Raw genomic sequence first — 20831 nt, forward strand, 5'->3', positions numbered from 1 at the left:
CATTGCTATGCATCCTGTCTATTAAAAGGAGCTGTCAGTATGAGGCGAGCTGAGAAGGTAAGAAGCCGTACAACGAAAGAAGGCGCTTTGCCGACGATCGAAACAAGTGAATTCGGATTTGATGTGAGTGCAAGGGGCGTGTCACTCCAGGCACAGGAAGCGGTCGGACTTGCGGCAGTAGTAGCAGAGTCGATCTTTTCGACCTGTCAGGATCTGGGAACCAGTGGTTCCGGTCCGTCGGACAGCCCGAATGCCTGTATGTGACACACGGTTGGCCCCTGTTTCCTCTATTTTTTTTTCTCTCTTCGCCGCTTCGGCCTTTTGGTTGCGGAGCTGGAAGGCAGTCAGAGAGGCCATGCAAGGAGGAGTCCTGGTCAGGCGTTCAGGGAAATATAGCATGAAATTCTGCCACTGCTTTTGCAACCCAGCAGTGCAGCCTGCCTCCGATAACGTCAAGGTTGAATCCTTTTTTTCTGGTAAAAAAACGGTCGAGCGGCATTGCTCCTGTCACAGTCGCTGTCGGGTCCTGAGAGCAAACGGGGAAGAGCTTGACGGGAGCCGCAGAGATCTGCCACGCCATTTTTGCGCCTATTGTCTAGCCGAAGCTGGCTTTGGATTTCTACTTGTGGCTCTCTCGAATTGACATTTCAACCTTGTTACGCTTTGTGGCAGCTGCGAGTGTGCATGCGCAGCGTGCGATGTTGCAGCGTGCGTGCGTGCGTGCGTGTGCAAGATTCAGCTCTTGGTAGTCTCAACTCTAAAAATATGAAATGGCTCTCCCCTTCTTGTCTTTCTGCTCGGTGCCTCCAAGCGACACTTTCGCAGTCTCTCATGTCCTGCTGCTAAGAAAAGCTCACTTTCTGCATGGAGTATAAGATATCGCCTTGCCGAACGTGGTTTCCTTGACTGGGCACATGCACCGCAGGGTGGCACTGCGCTATTGCTCTGCCTCTACCGGCGCTACCGCCCCTCTGTAGGTCCGTTGCTCGATCTCGCTCGCTTTGGCGCTGGCTGCTCGGATGAGTCGTGCCTGCCTGAGCACCAGCAGTCGGTCAGGCACAAGCGCCAACGCCTCGCTCAACTCGCCAAGCCGCGGTGAATTTCGCCGCTGATTCTGGGGCAAAAAGAAAGTCTACGCGCAGAGAAAAAGAGAGAGAGGATTCGCAATATTGAGCAGTTGAGCAGACAGTCTCAGCCCAGTCGACTGGTTTGTCGCTGTCAAGCCAGCAGCAGCCTGTCACTCGAGTTTGCTCGACACTCATTTCCACGCCATCTCATCTCGTCTCCTCTCCTTGGATCGACTCAACCTTGATTCTCTCCACCACTCGATCACCTGTACCACCTCGTCCGCTATCTTGGTCGCAGCTGCCTTCGGTTCGCTGCGTGCTCACAGTGGCAACTGCCGACCTCAGTCGTCTGCCTTCGCCTCTTTCCAACGCACTGTCTCTCGGACTTGCCACCGCATTCCAGCGCACGATTCAGCGTTCTTCCTCTTCATCGCTTCCCACCGGAGGGTGCAGCGTCCCATTTTGCGGCTCCATCATCCCGCCCCGCGACCATTCTCGATAAGCTGTGGCTACATTCCACTTCCATCTCCGCATTCACAACGCGACTGCATCCGATCGCCCACCTATCGACGCGACTCTCGACTAGAACCAGCATCGCTTCGTCTCCCATCATCCTGACCCTGGCATCACATCAATATCCGCGCGTTGGTCTCAGCCCGCTCAACTTCACTTCAGAATGAACTCGTCAGGAAGACCCACCACTGGGAGGCCCACAACAGGTCGACCCACCACCGGCAGGCCCACCACCGGTCGTCCCGGTACACGCGGAGGTACTGCGAACCAAAGGCCTCCCACACAAGGCCAGGGTGCCTTTGCTCAACAAACCTACATTGAAGAGGAAGAGCAATGGGACGAAGAAGAGTACGAATCCGATGATGACGGCGACGTCTTTGCCTTCGTTCCTCCCGATCTCGGCCCAGCTCCCGAGCTTCAGCAAAACCCACTCGACCCTTCCATAGATAACCAGAATCAGCAACAAAGTCGAAATGCTGGTGCCACTGGTCCCGCAACCGACGCCGACGAGAACGAGACCTACTACTACGACGAAGCTACTGGCGCTGTCTACGATTCACAAGGTCGTCTCGTCGATGTTTCGGCTCAAAATCTGGCTTCAGCACAACCAGAAGTGCCCTCGCACACTCAGCTGGGTCAACACCAAGCGGTCGCCACATCTTTGCCGGCGTCCCAGGCCACCATCAACGATGCAGGTGCCCAGCCATCCGCCGGTTTGCCTGTAGACTTGCTGCAATCCGCCAAAGCTCGCGCTTCTACCGACAACCGCTCCTACGATTCCACCAGCACCTTTACCCGCGATCCTTCCGGACAGCCGCTCAATCACGCTCGATCCTACGCTGCTTTCCCTTCCATGGACGCCCTCCCCGAGGTCGACTCGTTACCCGCCAGTCGCAGTGGCAACTCCGAGATACGCGCTTCGCTGCCACATGGCGCACGCGACATTGGCACCACCGCCAGTGGCGGCATCTCTCTTGACCAGCGCATTCCAGCCCAGGGAAAACGTCAGAGCGCTCAAATCGACCACTACTCTTCCTCTGTTCCTGAGCTCCGTCGCAGCCCCGACAGCGACGACATCAAGTATCCGCTCGACTCGGCCGAATATGCCTACGACGACGCTTACAAGGACGAATTCCACATGGTCAACTTCAACGACATGGGTCAAGGCCATGGACTCGTCCACCCTGCCATGGAGGACGCCGAGGTTGGCTCCAGGGGTGTACGCATGGTCGAGCTCGAGATGGAGATGGAAGAGGACTCACCCTATCCCGAAGTGCGCGCCTCCGTCTCCAACATTGACGACACCGAGATGCCCGTCAACACGCTTCGAATGTGGTTCATCTCCTTCTTCCTCACCATCCTCGCTACGGGCGCCAACATGTTCTTCTCGCTCCGATACCCGGCCCCTACCTTTTCCAGCACTATCGTTCTCCTCGTTGCCTACCCTATCGGAAAGCTGCTCGCCGCCATCATGCCAATCCGCGTATGGACTTTGCCGCGATGGTTGGGTGGAGCAGAGTTCTCCCTCAATCCCGGCATTTACAACATCAAGGAGCATGCACTCACTTCCATCATGGCCAGCATTTCCATCATCACCGCTTACGGTATCAACGTCATCATCGTGCAAGATTCCGATCGATACTATGGCGAGCCAAGGGCGATCGGCTTCGACATTCTTTTCGTCCTCAGCTCTCAGATCATTGGATTCGGCCTTGCCGGAATGTGCAGACGTTTCCTGGTTTGGCCAGCCAGCATGATCTGGCCTCAAAACTTGGTCTCTGCGACCATCCTCAACACGCTTCATGCCGAAGAAGACGGCGCGGACGGTACCATGACCAGATTCCGTTTCTTCATTGTTTTCGGCACCGGCGCCTTCTTACTCTACTGGGTTCCCGGATATCTCTTCACCTCGCTCTCCGTGTTCAACTGGGTCTGCTGGATCTGGCCCAGGAACATGCCTGTCAATGTCGTCTTTGGCAGCATCACTGGCCTCGGATTGTCGACGCTCACCATTGACTGGACGCAGATCGCCTACATTGGCTCTCCCCTCGTCACACCCTGGTGGGCCGAATGCAACATCTTTTTCGGTTTCGTCATTTTCGTCTGGATCGCAGCACCCATCATGTGGTTCAAGAACGCCTGGTACCAGTCCTATCTGCCGTTCAACAGCGGTGCCTCGTGGGACAGGTTTGGTCAGCCGTACGACATTTCGCGCGTCATTGTCAACGGCGGTGACCTGGATCAAGCTGCCTACGAGAGCTACTCTCCGCTGTACCTTTCGACCACCCTGTCGCTGGTCTACACGACTGGATTTGCCATGTTGACTTCGGTCTTGACGCATACCGTCTTGTATCACGGCAAAGCGTTGAAGAAGGGATTCATGAGGATCAGAACCGAAGAGGACGACGTGCACGCCAAGTTTATGCGTCACTACCCGGAGACGCCCGACTGGTGGTATGCCGCGGTGTTCCTGATCGCGCTCGTGTTTGGCGTCGTGATGGTGGAGGTGTACGACACCGGTCTTCCCATCTGGGGATTGATCCTGTCGATTCTCATTCCGACCATCTACATTCTCCCTGCCGGGTTCGTGTACGCCATGACCGGTCAAGCGATTGGTACCAACCTGATCGGAGAACTGCTGGTCGGATACATGCTTCCCGGCAAACCCCTCCCCAACATGATCTTCAAAGCCTTTGCACTCCAGGGACTCTTTGGTGGCCTCCAGTTCGTCCAGGACCTCAAGCTGGGCCACTACATGAAGATCCCACCGCGACTCACCTTCTTGGCGCAACTCTCTGGCGTGATCGTGGCGTGCTTCGTTCAGCTCGGCGTGAAATCCTGGATGTTTAGCAACATCGAAGGCATCTGTTCGCCCGAACAGCCCAACTCGTTCACGTGTCCGCACATTCGAGTCTTCTACACGGCTTCGCTCATCTGGGGTGCCATCGGACCAGCGCGAATGTTCGGACGCGATTCCATGTACCGCGCCATGTACTGGGCCATGCTGTTCGGCGCCCTCATCCCCGTCCCCTTCTGGATGCTGGCACGACGCTACCCCAGGAGTTGGATCCGCTACGTCAGCTGGCCGGTCATCTTTGCCGGTGTCTCGTTCATCCCCCCTGCCTCTGGCATCAACTACTCGAGCTGGTTCGCCGTGGGTTTCGTATTCCAATACCTCGTTAGGAAGTACAACTTCCGCTGGTGGAGCAAGTACAACTTCGTCCTCGCAGCAGCTCTCGACAGCGGCACCATCATCAGCACCATCGTCATCTTCTTTGCACTCATCCTGCCGAAGAACGGTACGCTGCAGCTCAACTGGTGGGGAAACAGGATCGCGGGCGAAAACTACGATGCTGCAGGGTACAGCCTCCTCCCGCCTCCGGAGGGTGGCTTTGGCAGCACCCCGCACTATTGAACGCCTCGCAAGAGGATCTGTCCATGCGGCTGTCTTTTTCATAATGTGCAGGTACACGTTTCTCTCATTCACTTTTGGTTTTTTGGAGTATAATGCATATCTCTCTCTCGCTTGTCTCGCTTGGGTTTCTGTCCCCTTTCCGCTGTGTTCGATTGTGCAGGATGCCTCCCTGAGCAACTCGGAAGATCCGCTCTTGAGATTCCACAGACATCCTACTCCTTTCGTCGTACACATGCTAGCGGCTCCGCCACACTTCCTCCTCCATCTGCCTCTCTCCTCCTCACCTTTCAATGTTCACACAGCTCACACCGCGTATCAAAACAGCATCACTTTTTTTTTTCCCATTCACAATCCCACCACTACAAAGTCACCCTTTCAACATTCAATCCGCATGCCCTTCTCGGCCATAACAAAGCGGACACCCAATCTGGCCTCGAGCTCTTCCTGATTCAACTCATCCAGGATCTTCTGCGGGGCAGTCCTCTCGTCCAACCTCGGCTGAACCTCCTCCTCCTCCCCCGCACCATGCACTTCACCCCTGGTCGACCCAGCGTCGCTTCCAACTTCGTCGGTCACAAACGTCGGGAACAACGCCGGCTTGACATGTATCACTATCACACCCAACCCCTCCAGCTGACCCTTCAATTCTTCATCCGCATCATACACGCTACCCCCACCCCCAACACCAGCCGTACCCAACGGACTCGGTGCCAAATGCGGCAACCCCGCTCCTCCTCCACCATTCGCCTTTCCTCCCGTAAAACTACCCCGCCGAGTCCTGTACCTCTTGACCATCATGGCCAACACCCTCAACTCATCAAACAGATGCTCCACCGACAAATGGCCGTACAGAAACTCGGTCGGGTGGTTGCGCGGGAAACTGCACTCGAGGAAAATCGCACTCAACTTTCCCTGGGCGAACCGTTCGGCGGCATGACTCCAAACTTGGCGGTTGCGCGGACTCTTGGAGACGCAATCGGGTTCAACGTCGCCAAAGAATAGGACGTCCTTGTCGTGGTGTTTGTGCGTGATGAAGAATGCGGTCGAGTCGAGCGATGGAGGCGTGCGATCGATGGATACCCGTCGAGGCGGCTGTCTAGTGCCTGCACCGCCTGCTGCTGCTGCTGCCGCGGCGGCTGCTGCTTGAGGAGGTGGATTCCACGCGGTCGGAGGCGACACCCTCCTCTCCGGACCCTGCGCTGTCCTGGGCCTCCTACTCTTATTCCTCTCCGGCGTGCCCCTCGCGACACCCTGTCCCCCCTGTCCGCCTCCCGAACTCAGCGAAACCCCCATCGCCGTCGACGACAACTCACTCGAACTCGAACTCGTGCTCGCCATCCCCCCTCCCCCTCCCGTCGCCGGACTCGCCCTCGGGCTCACCGGCTCCCCCACCTTGTTCACCACGGGGGTCAAGGACCCATTCGAACCAGCCCTGTTGGTCGCGAAGAAGGGACTGGCGTTGAACGAAGGCCTCCTGAACGCCGCCACATCCGCCTCGCTCCCCTGCTCGATACTCTCCAACCCCCTCGACCTCTCCTCCAATCCAGCGCCTCTCGACAGCTGGAACGACGCCATCTGCGTTCCAATGGGCAAGGACATCCTCTTGCTAAAGTAGTTCGAGTTGAGCTGCGCGGGCGTGTAGGTGGGCGTAGGTGGTGCAGGCGGTTCCGACGGATTGAGTCCGTGCGAAAGAGCAAAGGGAAGCACGCTGAGCGTCTCGCTGACCGAGAAGGGACGTTGGTTGTCCAAGCTTCGCATGTGATACATGGTGTGCGGTTCGTCCTCGTTCCAGGAAGCGAGCTTGGGCCAAATCTTGCCGTTGAACATGTCGAGGATGTTTTCGAGCGTGGGTTTGAGCCCAAACACCGTCCTCTTGCCCGGCAGAGAGGCAGAGCCGAGAACGAGACCGAGAATGTGATCGAGATGTGCGTGAGATATCAAAAACGCGCGTGAGAAAGACGCCATAAGACCAGCACGCAGGTAGGCGGAAGGCGTGGTCGCCGGGAAATCGAAGTCGTAGAAGGCCGATTCAGGCCCATGCTGATCGAGCACATCGGTGAGCGCGCCTAACCACGAGCCGCCTTCGACGACAATCGAGCCATCCTGCCAGTCCTGATCGGCGGGCTTGAGCAGGTAGCACGAGCAGTCGCCTTCCAATGGTCCACCGCCGGTGCCGAGACAAACAAAGCTGAACGATGCCGGTTGGTTTTCGGGATGGAGCGCTACGCGTGGCTGCTTGTTGCGCCTGCGATAGTCGTTTGCCGAGTAGAAAGACTGATCCGAGTAGAGCGAGCTCCTGCGGTTGGCGTTGCGACTGCTTGCTCGACTGTCCTCTGCGACGATTGCGGCGTGGGAGGAGGTCGAAGGATGAAGCTGAGAGGGCGGCAAGGCCGAAGCGTGGGTGGACAAGGAGGAGAGCGGAGAGATGTCCAAATCCGGCCGAGAATTGGATGAGAAGGAAGGGTCGGACATAACAGAACGCGTTGTGCCTGCAGGCTGCTGGAAAACAGAGGCGGTGTGGTGATGAAAGGAGGAAGGCACGGTCGTGTTAGGACGATAGCAATGGCGGGCTTGGTGGATATATGCGCCGCCTCAGTAATGTAGATGTGGAGCACCTGAGGCAAACTCTGGAGTCAAGGTTCTGTTGTTGGGCAGCGCAATGCGGCCGCGAAAGTAGCCGGAACGACGCTACGCTGGAAGCGGAATTTGGGGAGCGCAAGGGGATGGACTGGCTTCAGAGTATAAGGATGGTGGGTGCTGAATGGTTCCTGATGAAGTTGCCGCCAAGAAGGAATTGGATGAGCGGAAGAAGGTCAACGCAGGTTCATTTCGAGATGAACGAGGTGGAACGAAGAAGCGATCAACTGATGGTGGACGCAAAGATGCAGGAACGCTGGCGACTGGGCTAGGAAATGGTGTTGTCAGGCGAGGCTACGGTTGTGTGACGCGAATCACAATCGATCGCTCCAAGTGCGTAAGTTTATGATAGAGGCTAGAGAAGCAACGGCGCACGGCGGCAAGCGGTCGCACTGTACCTCCAGCAGCAGAGCGGCGATGCACGGATAAGACGAAGAGACGGACCGTAGACGATGTGTACCAGCGGGAAAAGGATGGCGAGAGAGGGTCGACGATGTATGAAACAGAGGAGCAAGAGAGCGAAGGGGAGAAAGAGAGTCCGAGAGTCGAGAACAGGGTTTGGCGCAGACGGGTCAATGGTCGATGCGCAAACAGCAGAAGCGAACAGCTGCAGGCTGCATACAACAGACTAAGTCAAATCAGACAAAGAGCTCAGCAGCGCTCAAGGTTTCTCGCAGTCACACCCTGCTAAAAAGCTAAAACGCCATTCGCAGCCACAAGATCACACAGAGACGGCTACGGCACAGCGGCTCGACTCACCGACTGATGCGGATCGACCGAGCTGCTTTTGCTGCTGCTGCTGCTGCTACTGCTGCCGCCTCAACTAGAGGCGCGCGTGGCAGCACAGCGCCGAGTTGGGTCGGACGTCGAGAAAAAGACCAAAAAACATTCAACTCGCCAGAACGCCACAACGCAGAGCGAGGGACACTGACAGAGCATCAATCGCCACGCGGAGTTTAGCGAGGCTAGAGGCGGCAATGGTGCGATGCGGAACAGCGTGTCTGTAAGCCTGTCCGCCTCTTTTGGCATCCAAACGCGTGGCTTGTTCTAGCTGGCTTAAGGGCTAAAGTAGTGTGACACAGCAGGCCATTCTGTCGGGTCGCGCCCGTACATTTCGAGAGCCATTGTCGAACCATACAGGATCTCTGAAACTCTCCGACTCTGCCACTCTGCAACTGCATTTAGCTTCCTCTTTTTTCGCCTGTTCGTCCCAACCAATCCGGTCACAGTCCGCACCTTTTGAAACTCTCTTTCGGCTGCAACCCGCGTCTCTCTCCTTTTGGTTGCAACCAATGAGCCGCCTCTTACCAATCAGAGCAAGGCGACCGTGAGGCAGCACACCATGCTTAGAGGCCTCAACGGCGTCCCCCTTCCTCTTCTCGCCTCGCCGCCGTCAGCCACGCGCCTCGATTCTTCTTCCAGCAATGCATTAACACACTAGCGCAGCCCTATGCGAGCCACATCTCGCAGCAAACAAGCAACAAGGGTCCTAAACAAACAGCGCCGCACGGCACGCGACCACCACCACCACCACCAACACCACGCTCTCCCTTCTTGACGTGATCTAGTGTGAAAAACTATATCTTTTTCAGCCTCCATCTCGCTCGGACCTCTTTGTTTGCTGCACACTCGACGTCCTTTTTAGCTCGCATGCACATCTCGCTTGTATGCCGTCCACGCCTGTTCGGCTCCCATGCCCTTCTGAGTTTGCACGATGAAATGCATACGGCCAGATAGACGTTCAATCCGTGCGCAGCTGCCTCTCGAGCTCCCCCTTCAGAGCGCCGATTCTTCCAGTGCTTACGTCCTTCACAGGCCTCATACCACACAGCTCGACGCCGTAAAACAGAATCACGTCAATTGAAAGTGTAAGAAGAATATATGTGCGTACGTGCTAGTTGTAGATACTTTTCGTCATCCAATGCTTTGCCAGCAATGTGCCGTGGTGTACCAATGCCAACGGGCGTTGGCGCGCTCCTCAGCGGCCCGTCATGATGTAATTGAGCGCACGCAGACTTCGCAACAGCACCGCCTGTGCGTTCGTTGGACTCGCCAACGTCGCCAGCGCCCTCGACTCGATCCGTTGGGCTCCGCTCATCGCCGACAATCGATCCGTCACCGTCGGTCCGCTGATCACGATCCCTGACTGCGTCACTCCAGCAGACGCTGCAGCAGCCGCCGCCGTCGCCGCCGCTCCCGGCGTCAGGGCTCCTCCGCCACCCGCTTGCGCACCTGATCCCGCCTTCTTTTCTCCGTCCTCCTCCTCCTCTTCGTCTGCCGCTCCCTCTGGCAAAGTCGAAAGCAGCGCGTCCAGATCACCCACCAGCGATCGCGATGCTGTATTCGCCTGCGCTTGCAGAGCGCTGCAGATCGTCTCGCGCGCCCCATCAATCCGGTTCACGTGGGCCGCGATCCAGAGCGTGTGTTGGAAGCCCTTGCTCGACAGCGCAGTCGTCAACGGCTTCACCAAATTGCACAGACGATCCGCAGGGATCGTCGGCAGATCCTCCAGCTCCGCTTTTGGCTGCGATCCACTCTTGGATGGTGCTGCTGCTGCTGCTGCTGCTGCTGCAACATCATCTCCACGGTCGTCCGAGATAGCGGCTGCCGTCGCCGCTTCGTTGTTGCTGGCAGCCGGGGCACCATCGCTGCGTGTCATCTCGGCACTTGTGGCCGCTTGACCAGGTGCACTGGCGACACCGTCGGCAGGCGCACCTTTGGGTTCGCCGTCGGCCTTGCTCGGCGCATTGTACAACGGCTTGGTCACCGAGCTGATGAGTGCCAGCAGCGAGTCCACCAACTGGCTATTGCCCAAGATCGTCTCCTTGGACAGCAATCCCAGCAACACATTGATCGGGGCTGTGCCGCGTTCCGACGCATCCGTCTCCCTTTCCTTTTCCTTGCCCTTGGCTCGCTTGGAAGGCCGCGCGTCGTTCCGCAAGAACCACAACGCCGCCTGCGTGTTGACCGACGTCAGGTGCAGCAGCGTGTCGATGCTACGAGACGCGATCAGGAACGGCGCCTCGTCGCCCGTCTTGGATAACGGCGCCGTCGAGCCGCTCGTTCCGTGACCTTGACCGCCTGGCGTCGAGCCGAGTCCGTTGACTGCACTAGCGGGACCCGAGTTGGCTCGCTTCGGCGTCGGCCTCGAAGGGGTCGAGTGTATGCGGTTGGCACGGTTGCTCATCGATACGAAAGAGCGGTCTACAGCGTGTGCATCCACCGATCCTTCCGCCAACACCATGAGGAGCAGGTTAAGAAGCTCCGAGCGTGTCTTGAGGTTCTCGCACAGGTTGGCAAGCACCTTGTGCAGCGCCGTCTGCTTGGCGTTCATCTGCGGGAAGAAGAGCAGGCGCACCAGCGTGGCCACACCGGATTTGTCGAGGAGTTGGATGCCGTCGCGCGTCGAACCGGCTCCTCCCGCCGTGGGAGCACGCCCACGCACGTGCAAATCAGCAGGCCCTGGACCCCCTGACACGTTGAGCATTCGGATCGGCATGGCGCCCAAGCGATCGGCGGCAGAGCCAGGGAGGCCACGAATCGTTCCGCTCGAAATATCTTGGCTGTCCTCTTCATCTTCGAAGCGACGGTGCTGACGCTGACCATTGTCGGCACGCTCGCCGCCCAAGCTGGTGATCGGCGCGAGATCGCCAAACGCTGTATCTCCGACTTCGCGAAGCATCTCTTCAATGTCGCCATCAGGGAATGGGAAGCCGCGAGACCCATCCAGGCGGGTCGCGGAGCCATCACCCGCGGCCTCTCCGCCGGCGCGCGCCGTGGCGGGATCGGCACGGTCTCCCGCGGTTTGACCGCCAGCGCTTTGGCTCTGTCGATCGGCATCGCCGCGCGATGCCATCTCCTCGCGAATGCGGCGTCGCGAAACCTCGAGAGCTTCTTGCTGAATTACCTCGGCGCGCAACTCAGGCGGCAGAGCATCGAGGAACTCTGGTGCGATGGACGTAGGCTGCGGTAGGTTGCTGGTAGCTTCGGCAGCTCGGCGCTCGCGGAAGTGTTGATTGAGAACCTCTTCGCGCAGATCGTCGGGTAGCGCCTCCAGGAAGGTAGGATCGATGCCCGTGTCGGTGATGTCAATCTCTTCGCCATTGATGAAGATCGTTGCTCGTGCGATTTCGGGAATTGCCGGAGGCTGAGCTTGGGCTGCAGTCCCAGCTGCAGCACTGGTTGACGCTTCCGCATGGGCAGCGGCAGCACCACTCGGAGCAGTCTCCGCGTCCGCCATCTCAACATCGTCGCCCACGACAGGAGTGGCGTTGTCAGCCGATGCTGTCGCGGCAGCGCCGGAATCTTCGCCATGCTGCGCGTCATTTAAAGCAGCTTGGTCAGAAGAGGTGCTTGCCTGAGCGTCGCGTGCGCCATCGCCGTCGGCGACCATCTGCTGAGCACGCTCCTGGTCCTGAAGCAACTGATCGCGCCTCTCCTCGAACTCCTTCTGCATGCGGTCCCTGCTCTCGCGCAGACGCTTGATCTCGGCTTCGGCCTGCTCTCGCGTCTCCTTGGCCTGTTCGAGTGCCTTACGATCCTGTTCGAGCTGGCGACGCGTCTCGAGGCGATGCTTCCGGAAGCCAGGCAGCAGTGCGTTGATGAGGTGGTTGCGCATCTTGGAGGTGCGCTCATTTGATACGGTAGAGCTGGGCAGGAGGATGAGCGCCTCTTCGGACCATCGCGTGAGAGTCGGCATAGGCGTGAACGATTGCGCAAGGGTGACAGGGTCGTTTTGCGCTGCCTGTCGGCTGCTCGTTGCGCGCTGCGCATCACCGCCGAGCACAGCTTGGCCGTGTTGCGTGTGGCTGTGGTGATGGTGGTGAAGGTGGTGAGGTCCACCGCGACCGAGACGGCCGCTCACGTCGATGCCGTCGATTCGCATACGGCCGCCGTCACCCAGCTCGATGCGGATGCCTTGAGGGGCGCCGGCTGCACCGCCGCGCGACAGGAGATTCTCCAGGAATTGCAACGCGCCCTCGCCCACAAACTCCTCGACAGACTGTGCCCAATCCGCGTAGCCGGACGGCAGCTGTCCTCCGCCGGAGCCACTGCGAGCGCCTCGGCCGGCGTGACGGTTGGCGTCGGCGTCGGACTGGTCCACCAGCAAGGGGTGTGAAGAGATCTCTTCCGAAGGCGGTGCCGTACGGCGAGGCGCCATCATCGAGTCGAAATCGAGCAGGTTGCGTCGGCGATGACCGCCCGTGCCACTGCCCATGTTGGCGATGGCGTTGGGCAGGAAGAAGTTGGGCGGAAAGACGCCAGCTGTTCGGGGACGATCGCCATATATGCCTGAGCCAGACGGTCGTGAATCGGCAGCGGCTGTCCAGCCCCAGTTGGCGCCGAAGCGATCGTCAACCGGGGTAGCGTACTCCTCGGCAAGCTCGAGCTGCGACATGTCGTCAGGATCGTCCATGGAGTCTTCTTCGAGCATCTCGATCTCTTCATCGTCCATGAGACCATCGCCGCCATCGTCGTCGATCGCGATCACATCGTGTTCGTCGCCCATCTCTTCTGGGATCGCGGGCATGCCGTCTTCCCCGCCTTCAAAGATAAAGTCAAGCGCCTCGTCGTCCTCGTCATCGAAGTCATCTTCGTCTTCCATCTCCTCCTCTTCCGTCGTCCATCCGTCCTCCTCGTCTCCGACGCTGACATCGTCGCGGGGACTTCCATGGCCGTGCGAGTGTGCGTGATCGTCGTCGTCCAAATCGGAGTCCTCATCGCTCGAGTCGCCCATGTCGGTGTCCGAGTCGGTGAGCTCCATGATGTGCGGATCGTCGCCGTCGAGGCCCTCGAGCTCCTCATCCGTGGACAGCTCGCTGCCGGTCTCGGAATCGAAGTCTTCCATCTCCATTTCGTCTTCGTCGTCGTCCGTGTCCTCGTCCGACATCTCGTCATCGTCCAGGCCGGTCTCCATCTCACCCGTATGCATACCGAGAGACGAGTTGCGATAGAAGTCGGGCGTCTCTTGACGCTCAATTTCCTCCTCAATCTCGTCCTCGTCGTCAAAGTCTTCCTCCATGTCGTAATCCGACGAAAACTCGGAATCCTCCTCAGACTCGTCGATGACGGTGCGACCGCTCGTCTTGTCCTTCGCCTTGCCCATCTTGATCGAGACTTTCGTAAGATGCTCGAGCGGACGCAGGATGGCCTCGAGCAGCGATTTAACCGTAGGCAAGTTCAGGTCGACATCGGCGATCGCGCTGGTGAGCACGGTGACAAAATTTTTCTCGAGCATCGTCTTTGCCATGTGAAGCGTGAGGTCCTCGGTCTGCTTACCGCCCGTGCTATTGGGGCGAGCAATGAGCAATCGGTAGCAGAGATCGCTAAGAGCATACAGGCGACCATAGCGCACCTCGATTGGCTCCGACGAGGAAGCAGCTTCCTTAATGGAGCGAGCGATCGAATCGAGCACAATCTTGCGCACCGTGATCAGATCCGCAGGCACCTCCTTGATGTCGATGTGCACGCTGACGTCCGCCGTGAGCGCCACGAGCACCGACATGGCCCAATTGGAAAGCGTCATCTTCTTACGCAGCTCGGCACTGCCATACGAGCTCAAGAAGCCCGCAGGGACAAGCTCGCACAAGAAGGTGCTCAGGATGCCAGCACGCGAACGAGTCGCTTCTTTGCCTCCAGGTGTTCCAGGCGCAAAACTGACACCGGCAGACGCTCCGACGGCATGGGTGGACTGCGAGGCTGCATGCGTCGCAGCTGCGCCAAACAATCTCTTCTTGCTGAAATTGACGAACGAGGTCTTGCACGAGGAATATGACGACAAGAGCTCCGTGAGACACTGCATGAGGAAGCACGAGTAGAAGAAGGCAGTGTCATCCTGCTTCTCCTCTTCACTCTTGACGGGCGCTCCTCCCTCGCTTGCGGATGCGCCGGCGTGGGCCATTGTGCCGCCTGATGATCCGGCGCTCGCGCTTGCTGAACCGAGTCGAGATCCAGCTTGGCTGGCCGTGGAGGCGTTTGCATTGTCAGCAACACCACTCGCCAGAGCGTGCGTGGCCGGCTGTGCTTTCTTGGAGGCACTTCTGAGCAGCTCGGTCAGCATGAAAGCCATCAGGCTGTCGAGCTCCTCGGAGGGTGCGTTGGACGAAGAAGATTGCGCCGCCGACTTGAAGAAGCCAGGCTCGTCTGCAGCTTTCGCATCTGCGCCATCACCGGTCGAATCCATCGGATCGTCGCCGAGACGAAGACTGGCGAGACTCGCCTGCCCGTTGCCAGAGAGATCAGAGGGAGACTCTTTGGCGCCAGTCTCAGATCCAGCTGTACCCTGAACCAGTTTGACGTGACCGCTGCCCTTGGTCGGCGAGTACTCGGTCATTTCGAGCTTGGCAGCTGCCGATTCGAGGAAAATGTCCGGGTCACGCAACACGGCGCAATCGAGCTGACGCACAACGGTCGAGGTATCGCTCGTCTTGTTGCGCGACTGTGCCACCAGGCTGTGGATCTCTTGAGCCATGACGAAGGCCAGCGTCTGAGAATCTTCGACAATGTGGCGGAGCACGAGCGCTACGAAAGGCTGGCAACCCGACACTTGCTTGGGTTCGAGCACTCGGAAGGGCTCAAAGATCAAGCGAACGCCTCCCTCTCGAGCGAAGCGGGCTGCGATCGAGTGATTGCGCGTCAAGACGGTCAGCAAACGGAAGGCGGCCAGCAGATCATTCCGTTCGAGCGTCGTTGCTTCGCGGAAGATCTGCAAGACGAAGCGGAACAGCGCGTCCGAGATGGGCAGCGAGCCGACACGGACGCGTGGCAAGACGAGCTTGTCAGAGGTGGGAGCGGAAGCATCGCCCAAGGATGTGCCGTCTGTGGCGGCTGCAGACTCGGTCGACTTGGCACTCGGCTCGCCGGATCCACCTGGCAGCGAAAGCTTTCCGTCAGCCGAATCTTCGAGCAACGCATCGTCCGGCTTGACTTCGGCGATGTCTTCAGAGAAGCCGAGAATGCCGACAAGCGCCAGGATTAGCGATGCCAGCCACTTAGGCTTCGAGTCAGGAGTGCTTTGCTCCGAGGTAGCGGCAGATTGGGTGGTCTCGGGTTGCGACGCTGGTGTAGCAATGTTCGACTCGACCGTTGACGAAGGCCGGGAGCTGAATGACTGGATGAGGCCTTCGAGCGATGTCAGGATCGAGCCAACCATGTCACGGTCGAGCTGCTTGAAGATCTGCTCGTCGTGCAGGACAAGGGCGAGCAGCTGCATGCGCAAAGCAACAAAGTCAGCCTTGGCGCCAAAGGCGGCGGAAGCTTCCGAGTCAATGATCTTGACCAGCTTTTCTATGTGGCCCATCGCCGCTGTTCGCTCAGACGCTTGCAACAGGATGGCTGACTTGACCTCGAACACGAGCGCTGGATGGTGGTCAGCCAGCTCAAGTCCACGCTCGACTAGCGAAGCTCGAAGCGCGGTCCGACGCTCGTCCAAGTCGGCCTTGACCTTGGTCACTTTGTCGGTGTCCATAGTGTCGTCCACCTCTGGTTTGTGGTCGCCGGTGTCCGCAGAGCCATCGTTGTCAGCTGCAGCATCCGCCATCGGTGTATCCTGCACATCCGCATTGGCGGGACCGTTGTCGTCTCGTGACTGAGTGCGGGCCTCTTCGTCCACCCAAACATCTGCATCGTCAGCGGCGGCTGGTGCAGCAGCAGGAGCTGCTGCTGCTGTCGTCGACTCGGCAGGCGCGCGATCTCCGCTTTGCGCAGCCGTGGCGCCCGCGGCACCGTCGCCGTTCCACGACTGGCTCGGGTTATCCCGGTAGTGCACGACGAGGTCATCGTGTGACAAGAGATACTCGGTGGCCGCATTGAGATTGTTCTGACAGCGAGAGAGGGCGTGGCGGGCTGCGCCTTCGGGGAAGCCCATGTCAACCATTGTCCGAACACGCTCCTCGTTAGGTGGCCTGCGGACGGGCGACGGAACTGCCTGAGGTGCGCTGCCGAATGCAAAAGAATTGCGCATGTTGAGCAGCGTCGGAATCGTCGAGTCCAAGGACCCAGCCGCGCCTGATGGACCGGACGCAGTGGACGTCTTCTTAGGCGTCGGCGCGGCCTCGTTCTGCGCCCTGAGGATGGTCAAGAGATTCTGCAGCATCAGGCGGTTGACCGATGCAGGCAGCGTAGGCAGCCAAGGCTTGTCCCAGGCGGCAAGCAGAAGGTTCAGCACCTCGAGGCGAACCTTGGCCAAGTAAGCGTGTGGCTCGAACACGTCTTTGCCACCTTCACGAACGAGCTGCGTTGTCTGGGTCGATTCGATGAGCCCTTTGCACTGCGTTAGCTTCAGCAACACGCCGAGCGCCACCTTCAAGCCGCCGCAGGTGTGACCAAGCTTGATACCGGCTTCGTCCATGTCGGTGCCGGACAACGTGATGCTGCTGCCATGGCTATTGTAGAAGCGGTCGATTTCGGCCACATAGCGACGGAAGAGGTCGAAAAGCGAGTCGAGACCGCCGTGCTTGTCCAAGGCTCGCAGGATGGCAGGCTGGACAGACGAAGGGCTCGGACGTTCATCGAACAGAAGGCAACTGGTTTGGCAGATCATGAGCGTGGCAAAGGCAAAGCTGTTGATGCTGTTGCTCGACTCCCGCCATGTGAGGTGTTCTTTGAGGAACTTGGCGATCTCCACCGAGGCCGTGTAGGCAGCCGACTTGTGTACTGCGTCGACGCTACGACGCGGAGCCAGATAGCGAACCGTTTCCACAAAGAGCGCTGTCAACGAAGACGGGATCTGCGATGCCACGTAGCGCAGCGCAGCCGCATTTTTCTGGCTGGGTTGATCCTCCTGGCGCTGAGAGGAGCCGGATGGCTGTGCTCGCTGCTCGACAGTTCCCGCGAGATCCTGCAAGAGATCGTTGGGTACGCCATGCTGTTGAGTACGCTGAGGCTGCGGTGTTACCTGGGTCGATCGACCCGTGGCGTCGTTCGAGCCGGAAGAAGATTGTACAGATGACTCGGCAAGCGTTGACGAGGATTGCGACTGTGTTAAGGCCTGCGAGTCGTGTTCAGGCTTGGCTCCCACCGCAGCCTTGTCCGTTGTAGGCGGAGGAGGTGGAGGAGGCAACGACGTCTTGAGCAACATATTTTCCCACGCGCAGGCACGGTGGATTGCGCCGAGCTCGGCCAAGCTGATCGTGCCGGACGTGGAACTGGACACGAGCGTCTGCAGGAAGACCGACGGAAGCTTATGGCCGACGTAGGTGATGGTGCAGACGTCGGTGAAGAGCTGGGCGCGTGAGCAGAGGCCGACGAGCTTGCGGAAGGCGAGGGTTGCACGCTCCGCATCCGCCTCGTCGCGGGGCGTCGCCATCCACAAAAGACGCGAGACCGTGTTGTCGTAGGTCAGAGAAGCGAACGACTTTTCGGGCAGGTCGAAGAGCGCCGCCGCCTCTTCGGACGCAGCCTTGATGTCTCGGAGCATGGCGATCAGGACGGTGCTTGGGCTGATCTCGGCCATTAAGCGGATGAGCGTCACGAGCGAATCGGCGAGCAGCGACGCGGAAAAGTCGTAAGGCAGGCAGGGCGACGAGTAGAAGCTGAGCAGTTTGTCGAGGCCGTCCATCTTGATGAAGTCCTTGCAGTGCGAGCTAGTCTGAAAGAGTCCCTCGAGGAAGCGTGAGACGACGTCGATCGCGGTGATGACGGGGTTCGACTCGATCTTGGTGAGGTCAACCTCGCGGATCGGATCGGGCTCATCCGTAACGACGTCTGCGAGCGCCACTGCACGACCACCTGTCGAGCCGGCAGCGGCGGCGGCAGCGGCTCCATCGGCAGCAGCATCGCCGACCGCGAGCAGACCGTAAGCGGCGCGCGCCTTGGGTTCCTGCGGCAGCTCGAAGGTGCTCGCCATCTGGCCGATGTCGTCGAGCGAGCGCATGATCGAGTCCATGACGAGCGGCTTGGTACTGGGCTGATGGCGCATGAGTTCGTCGATGGCGGCACCGAATGCATTGGCGTTGTCGCGATCCTGGAACACTTTGCTGTGGCGCTCCGAGGTGAAGAGCGAAAAGAGCTTGGGAATCAATCGACGGGAATTGAAGAGATCCAAACCAGCCTGGTTGAGGCAGATGGCCCCGATCGCGTTAGGGATGGCATAGATAACCTCCCAGTGCGCCTCGATGTCGGCTTCAATGGCGTCGAACAAGACTTCGGGGATCTTGGCCTCCTGCAAGATGGTCAGCGAAGTGGGTTCATTGTGGATGATGGTGGATGTGATGAGAATGACGAGCGCCAGGATCTGTGGGCCAAAGATGTTGCGGTTGAGGATGATCCGTTTGAGCGAGTCGGGCAACGAGGTGTTGACGAGGTTGCGCAGACCATCGCCGGTGCCGGTAGACGACATCATCTGGGTGATCGTCTTGAACATGGAGCGAAGCAGAGAGGCGCGTCCGAACGATAAGCGACCGTACAGGTTGTCCGGGCCGGGCTCGCCATAAACGCCGTCGCCCATGCGATCAGCTGCGCCATCGTGGATGTCGCGGTCAACCTCGGCCTTGATACGATCCACAAGGACGTCGAGACCACGCGCATTGCAGAAGAGGTCAAAGGCCTGAGGCACCGCGTACGAGAGGCTGTCGATGAGACCAAGAGCCCGCGAGACGGTACGTTGCACCATGTATCTATCTGGGCTGTCGATGTTGACGAGCTCGACGAGAAGAGGCACGAGACCTGCGCCGACGATGGTGTGGCTGGCGGACGAAGTGGTGGCGATGAAGGCGACAAAGCTGAGCACCGAGTCGACGTAGTGCTCCGTCGAAACGGGCGCGTCGGTTCGGAGGTCGTCGATGAGGTTGCGCACCACGCTGAGGATGATGCCGTGGTTGACGGAAGCATTGACCGAGTTGAGGACCACGCTGACGCGGTTGCGGTAGCGACCGAGACTGTCGAGGGCGTAGAAAGCGCTGCTCTGGATGGCCATTTCGAGCTTCTGTACGGGATCGACAAGAGCAGCGATGCGCTGAATCAGATCCGGTTCGTAGAGGAAGAGCTGAGTGCTGGCGATCGACTCGCTGATCACCAGGCCGTAGCAAGCGATGGCGAGCAGTCGACAGACGAGCAGTTGTCTGCGGGTGTGTGCGTCTTGAAGTCCCAGAGCCAACCGAATGCGTTGGAAGAGCTCGAATCGCTCCTCCTGCGGGATCCCGTACGTCTCGACCGCCTTGGCTAGTAGATCGGCTGGGTCGCCATCGGCAGATGTGATCTTGCCGAGGTCGACGGTGACCAAACCTTCGCGACGGCTAGCAGCGGCGCCGGATGCAGAGGCAGGCGCAGCGTTGGTCTCGACCCGATCATCCTGGCGCGTGGGCGTCACAGGGAGCGCACCAGTGGAGAGTGCCGGAAGCATGACGGGCCGATGGTCTCTGTTGCGCGAGCGTGTGGGCGTGGAGGTGGACGCGTTGTGGTGCTGGTTTTGAGCCGGGTGTGGTGAGGCAACGCCTCGAGCCGCATGGGAAGATTCGCCGGTGGAGACGGAAGAGGAGGACGGCACGGACTGCGAGGTTATTGCCGACCCGCAGCGTTGAAAGAACTGGAAGCGCACGTGCGAGAGCTCTGATGGTACCGGTTTTTCTGGCTGAGCAACGTCGACAAGCGGAACGCCATGATCTCTGGGCGTCCAGATCATGGCGAGCGTGGTGAGACGCTCCTTTGAGATCTGAAACTCGTGTCTTGGATGATGGCTGCTATGCTGTTGTGCGGCGCGCAGAACGAGACGGAGGGCGGCTTCAAGGACGTCGAGGTCGCGCGTGTAAAGGAGCTCGTTGAGGTGTTCAAAGGAGCTGTAGAGCTTGCGATTGGTGCAGTTCTCGACGAGGAGGCGAGAGAAGCGCAAGATGCTGGCGACGAGGCGCTTGGTGAGCGGTGTAAAGTCGTTGGCCTGGATGCTGGAGAGCTCGTAGTCGCGGCACACATTTTCGAGGATGGTGTCGAAGCGGTTGAGCACGCCAGTCCAGTAGTAGAGATCGCCTCGGGGCCAACACCACTCGGATATGCTGTCGAGCACAGCCGGCAGCTCGTCATCGGATGATTTTGAGACCCGATCCTGCAGTGCCAGCACCTCGGGCGCAGCTGGTGCCAGACGCTTGGGAGTCTTTGTGATCTTCATGATTGGCTGTGGAACCCAAGAGAGCGACGGACGCTGCCCGGTGCCGCAGCTGCTGCGTCAGCGTCAAGCCAGACTACCGCCGCGCCTCCAATGGATCGAT

General features: G+C 59.1%; 5 protein-coding genes across 5 annotated transcripts; 2 read left to right on the plus strand and 3 right to left on the minus strand.

The window, feature by feature from the left end:
* Positions 1-141: 141 nt before the first annotated feature.
* Positions 142-1498, minus strand: PHSY_002936 (zinc-binding dehydrogenase; the record flags this gene model as incomplete). The annotated part of the gene is made up of 3 exons (XM_012333558.1): positions 142-333; positions 956-1132; positions 1442-1498. The coding sequence occupies 3 exons, from the start codon at positions 1496-1498 to the stop codon at positions 142-144; spliced, it is 426 nt and encodes a 141-aa protein (XP_012188948.1).
* Positions 1499-1743: 245 nt separating this feature from the next.
* On the plus strand, positions 1744-4995 carry PHSY_002937 (hypothetical protein; the record flags this gene model as incomplete). The annotated part of the gene is made up of 1 exon (XM_012333559.1): positions 1744-4995. The coding sequence occupies one exon, from the start codon at positions 1744-1746 to the stop codon at positions 4993-4995; it is 3252 nt and encodes a 1083-aa protein (XP_012188949.1).
* A 375-nt stretch (positions 4996-5370) lies between these two features.
* On the minus strand, positions 5371-7467 carry PHSY_002938 (hypothetical protein; the record flags this gene model as incomplete). The annotated part of the gene is made up of 1 exon (XM_012333560.1): positions 5371-7467. The coding sequence occupies one exon, from the start codon at positions 7465-7467 to the stop codon at positions 5371-5373; it is 2097 nt and encodes a 698-aa protein (XP_012188950.1).
* A 289-nt stretch (positions 7468-7756) lies between these two features.
* Positions 7757-8459, plus strand: PHSY_002939 (hypothetical protein; the record flags this gene model as incomplete). Its single annotated transcript, XM_012333561.1, has 2 exons — positions 7757-7969; positions 8346-8459. The coding sequence occupies 2 exons, from the start codon at positions 7757-7759 to the stop codon at positions 8457-8459; spliced, it is 327 nt and encodes a 108-aa protein (XP_012188951.1).
* A 1151-nt stretch (positions 8460-9610) lies between these two features.
* On the minus strand, positions 9611-20731 carry PHSY_002940 (ubiquitin-protein ligase; the record flags this gene model as incomplete). The annotated part of the gene is made up of 1 exon (XM_012333562.1): positions 9611-20731. One exon carries the CDS (start codon positions 20729-20731, stop codon positions 9611-9613), a length of 11121 nt encoding a protein of 3706 aa, XP_012188952.1.
* Between the last annotated feature and the right edge of the window lie 100 nt (positions 20732-20831).

This window comes from Pseudozyma hubeiensis (genome assembly GCF_000403515.1).
Source record: "Pseudozyma hubeiensis SY62 DNA, scaffold: PHS30, whole genome shotgun sequence".
NCBI lineage: Eukaryota > Fungi > Basidiomycota > Ustilaginomycetes > Ustilaginales > Ustilaginaceae > Pseudozyma > Pseudozyma hubeiensis.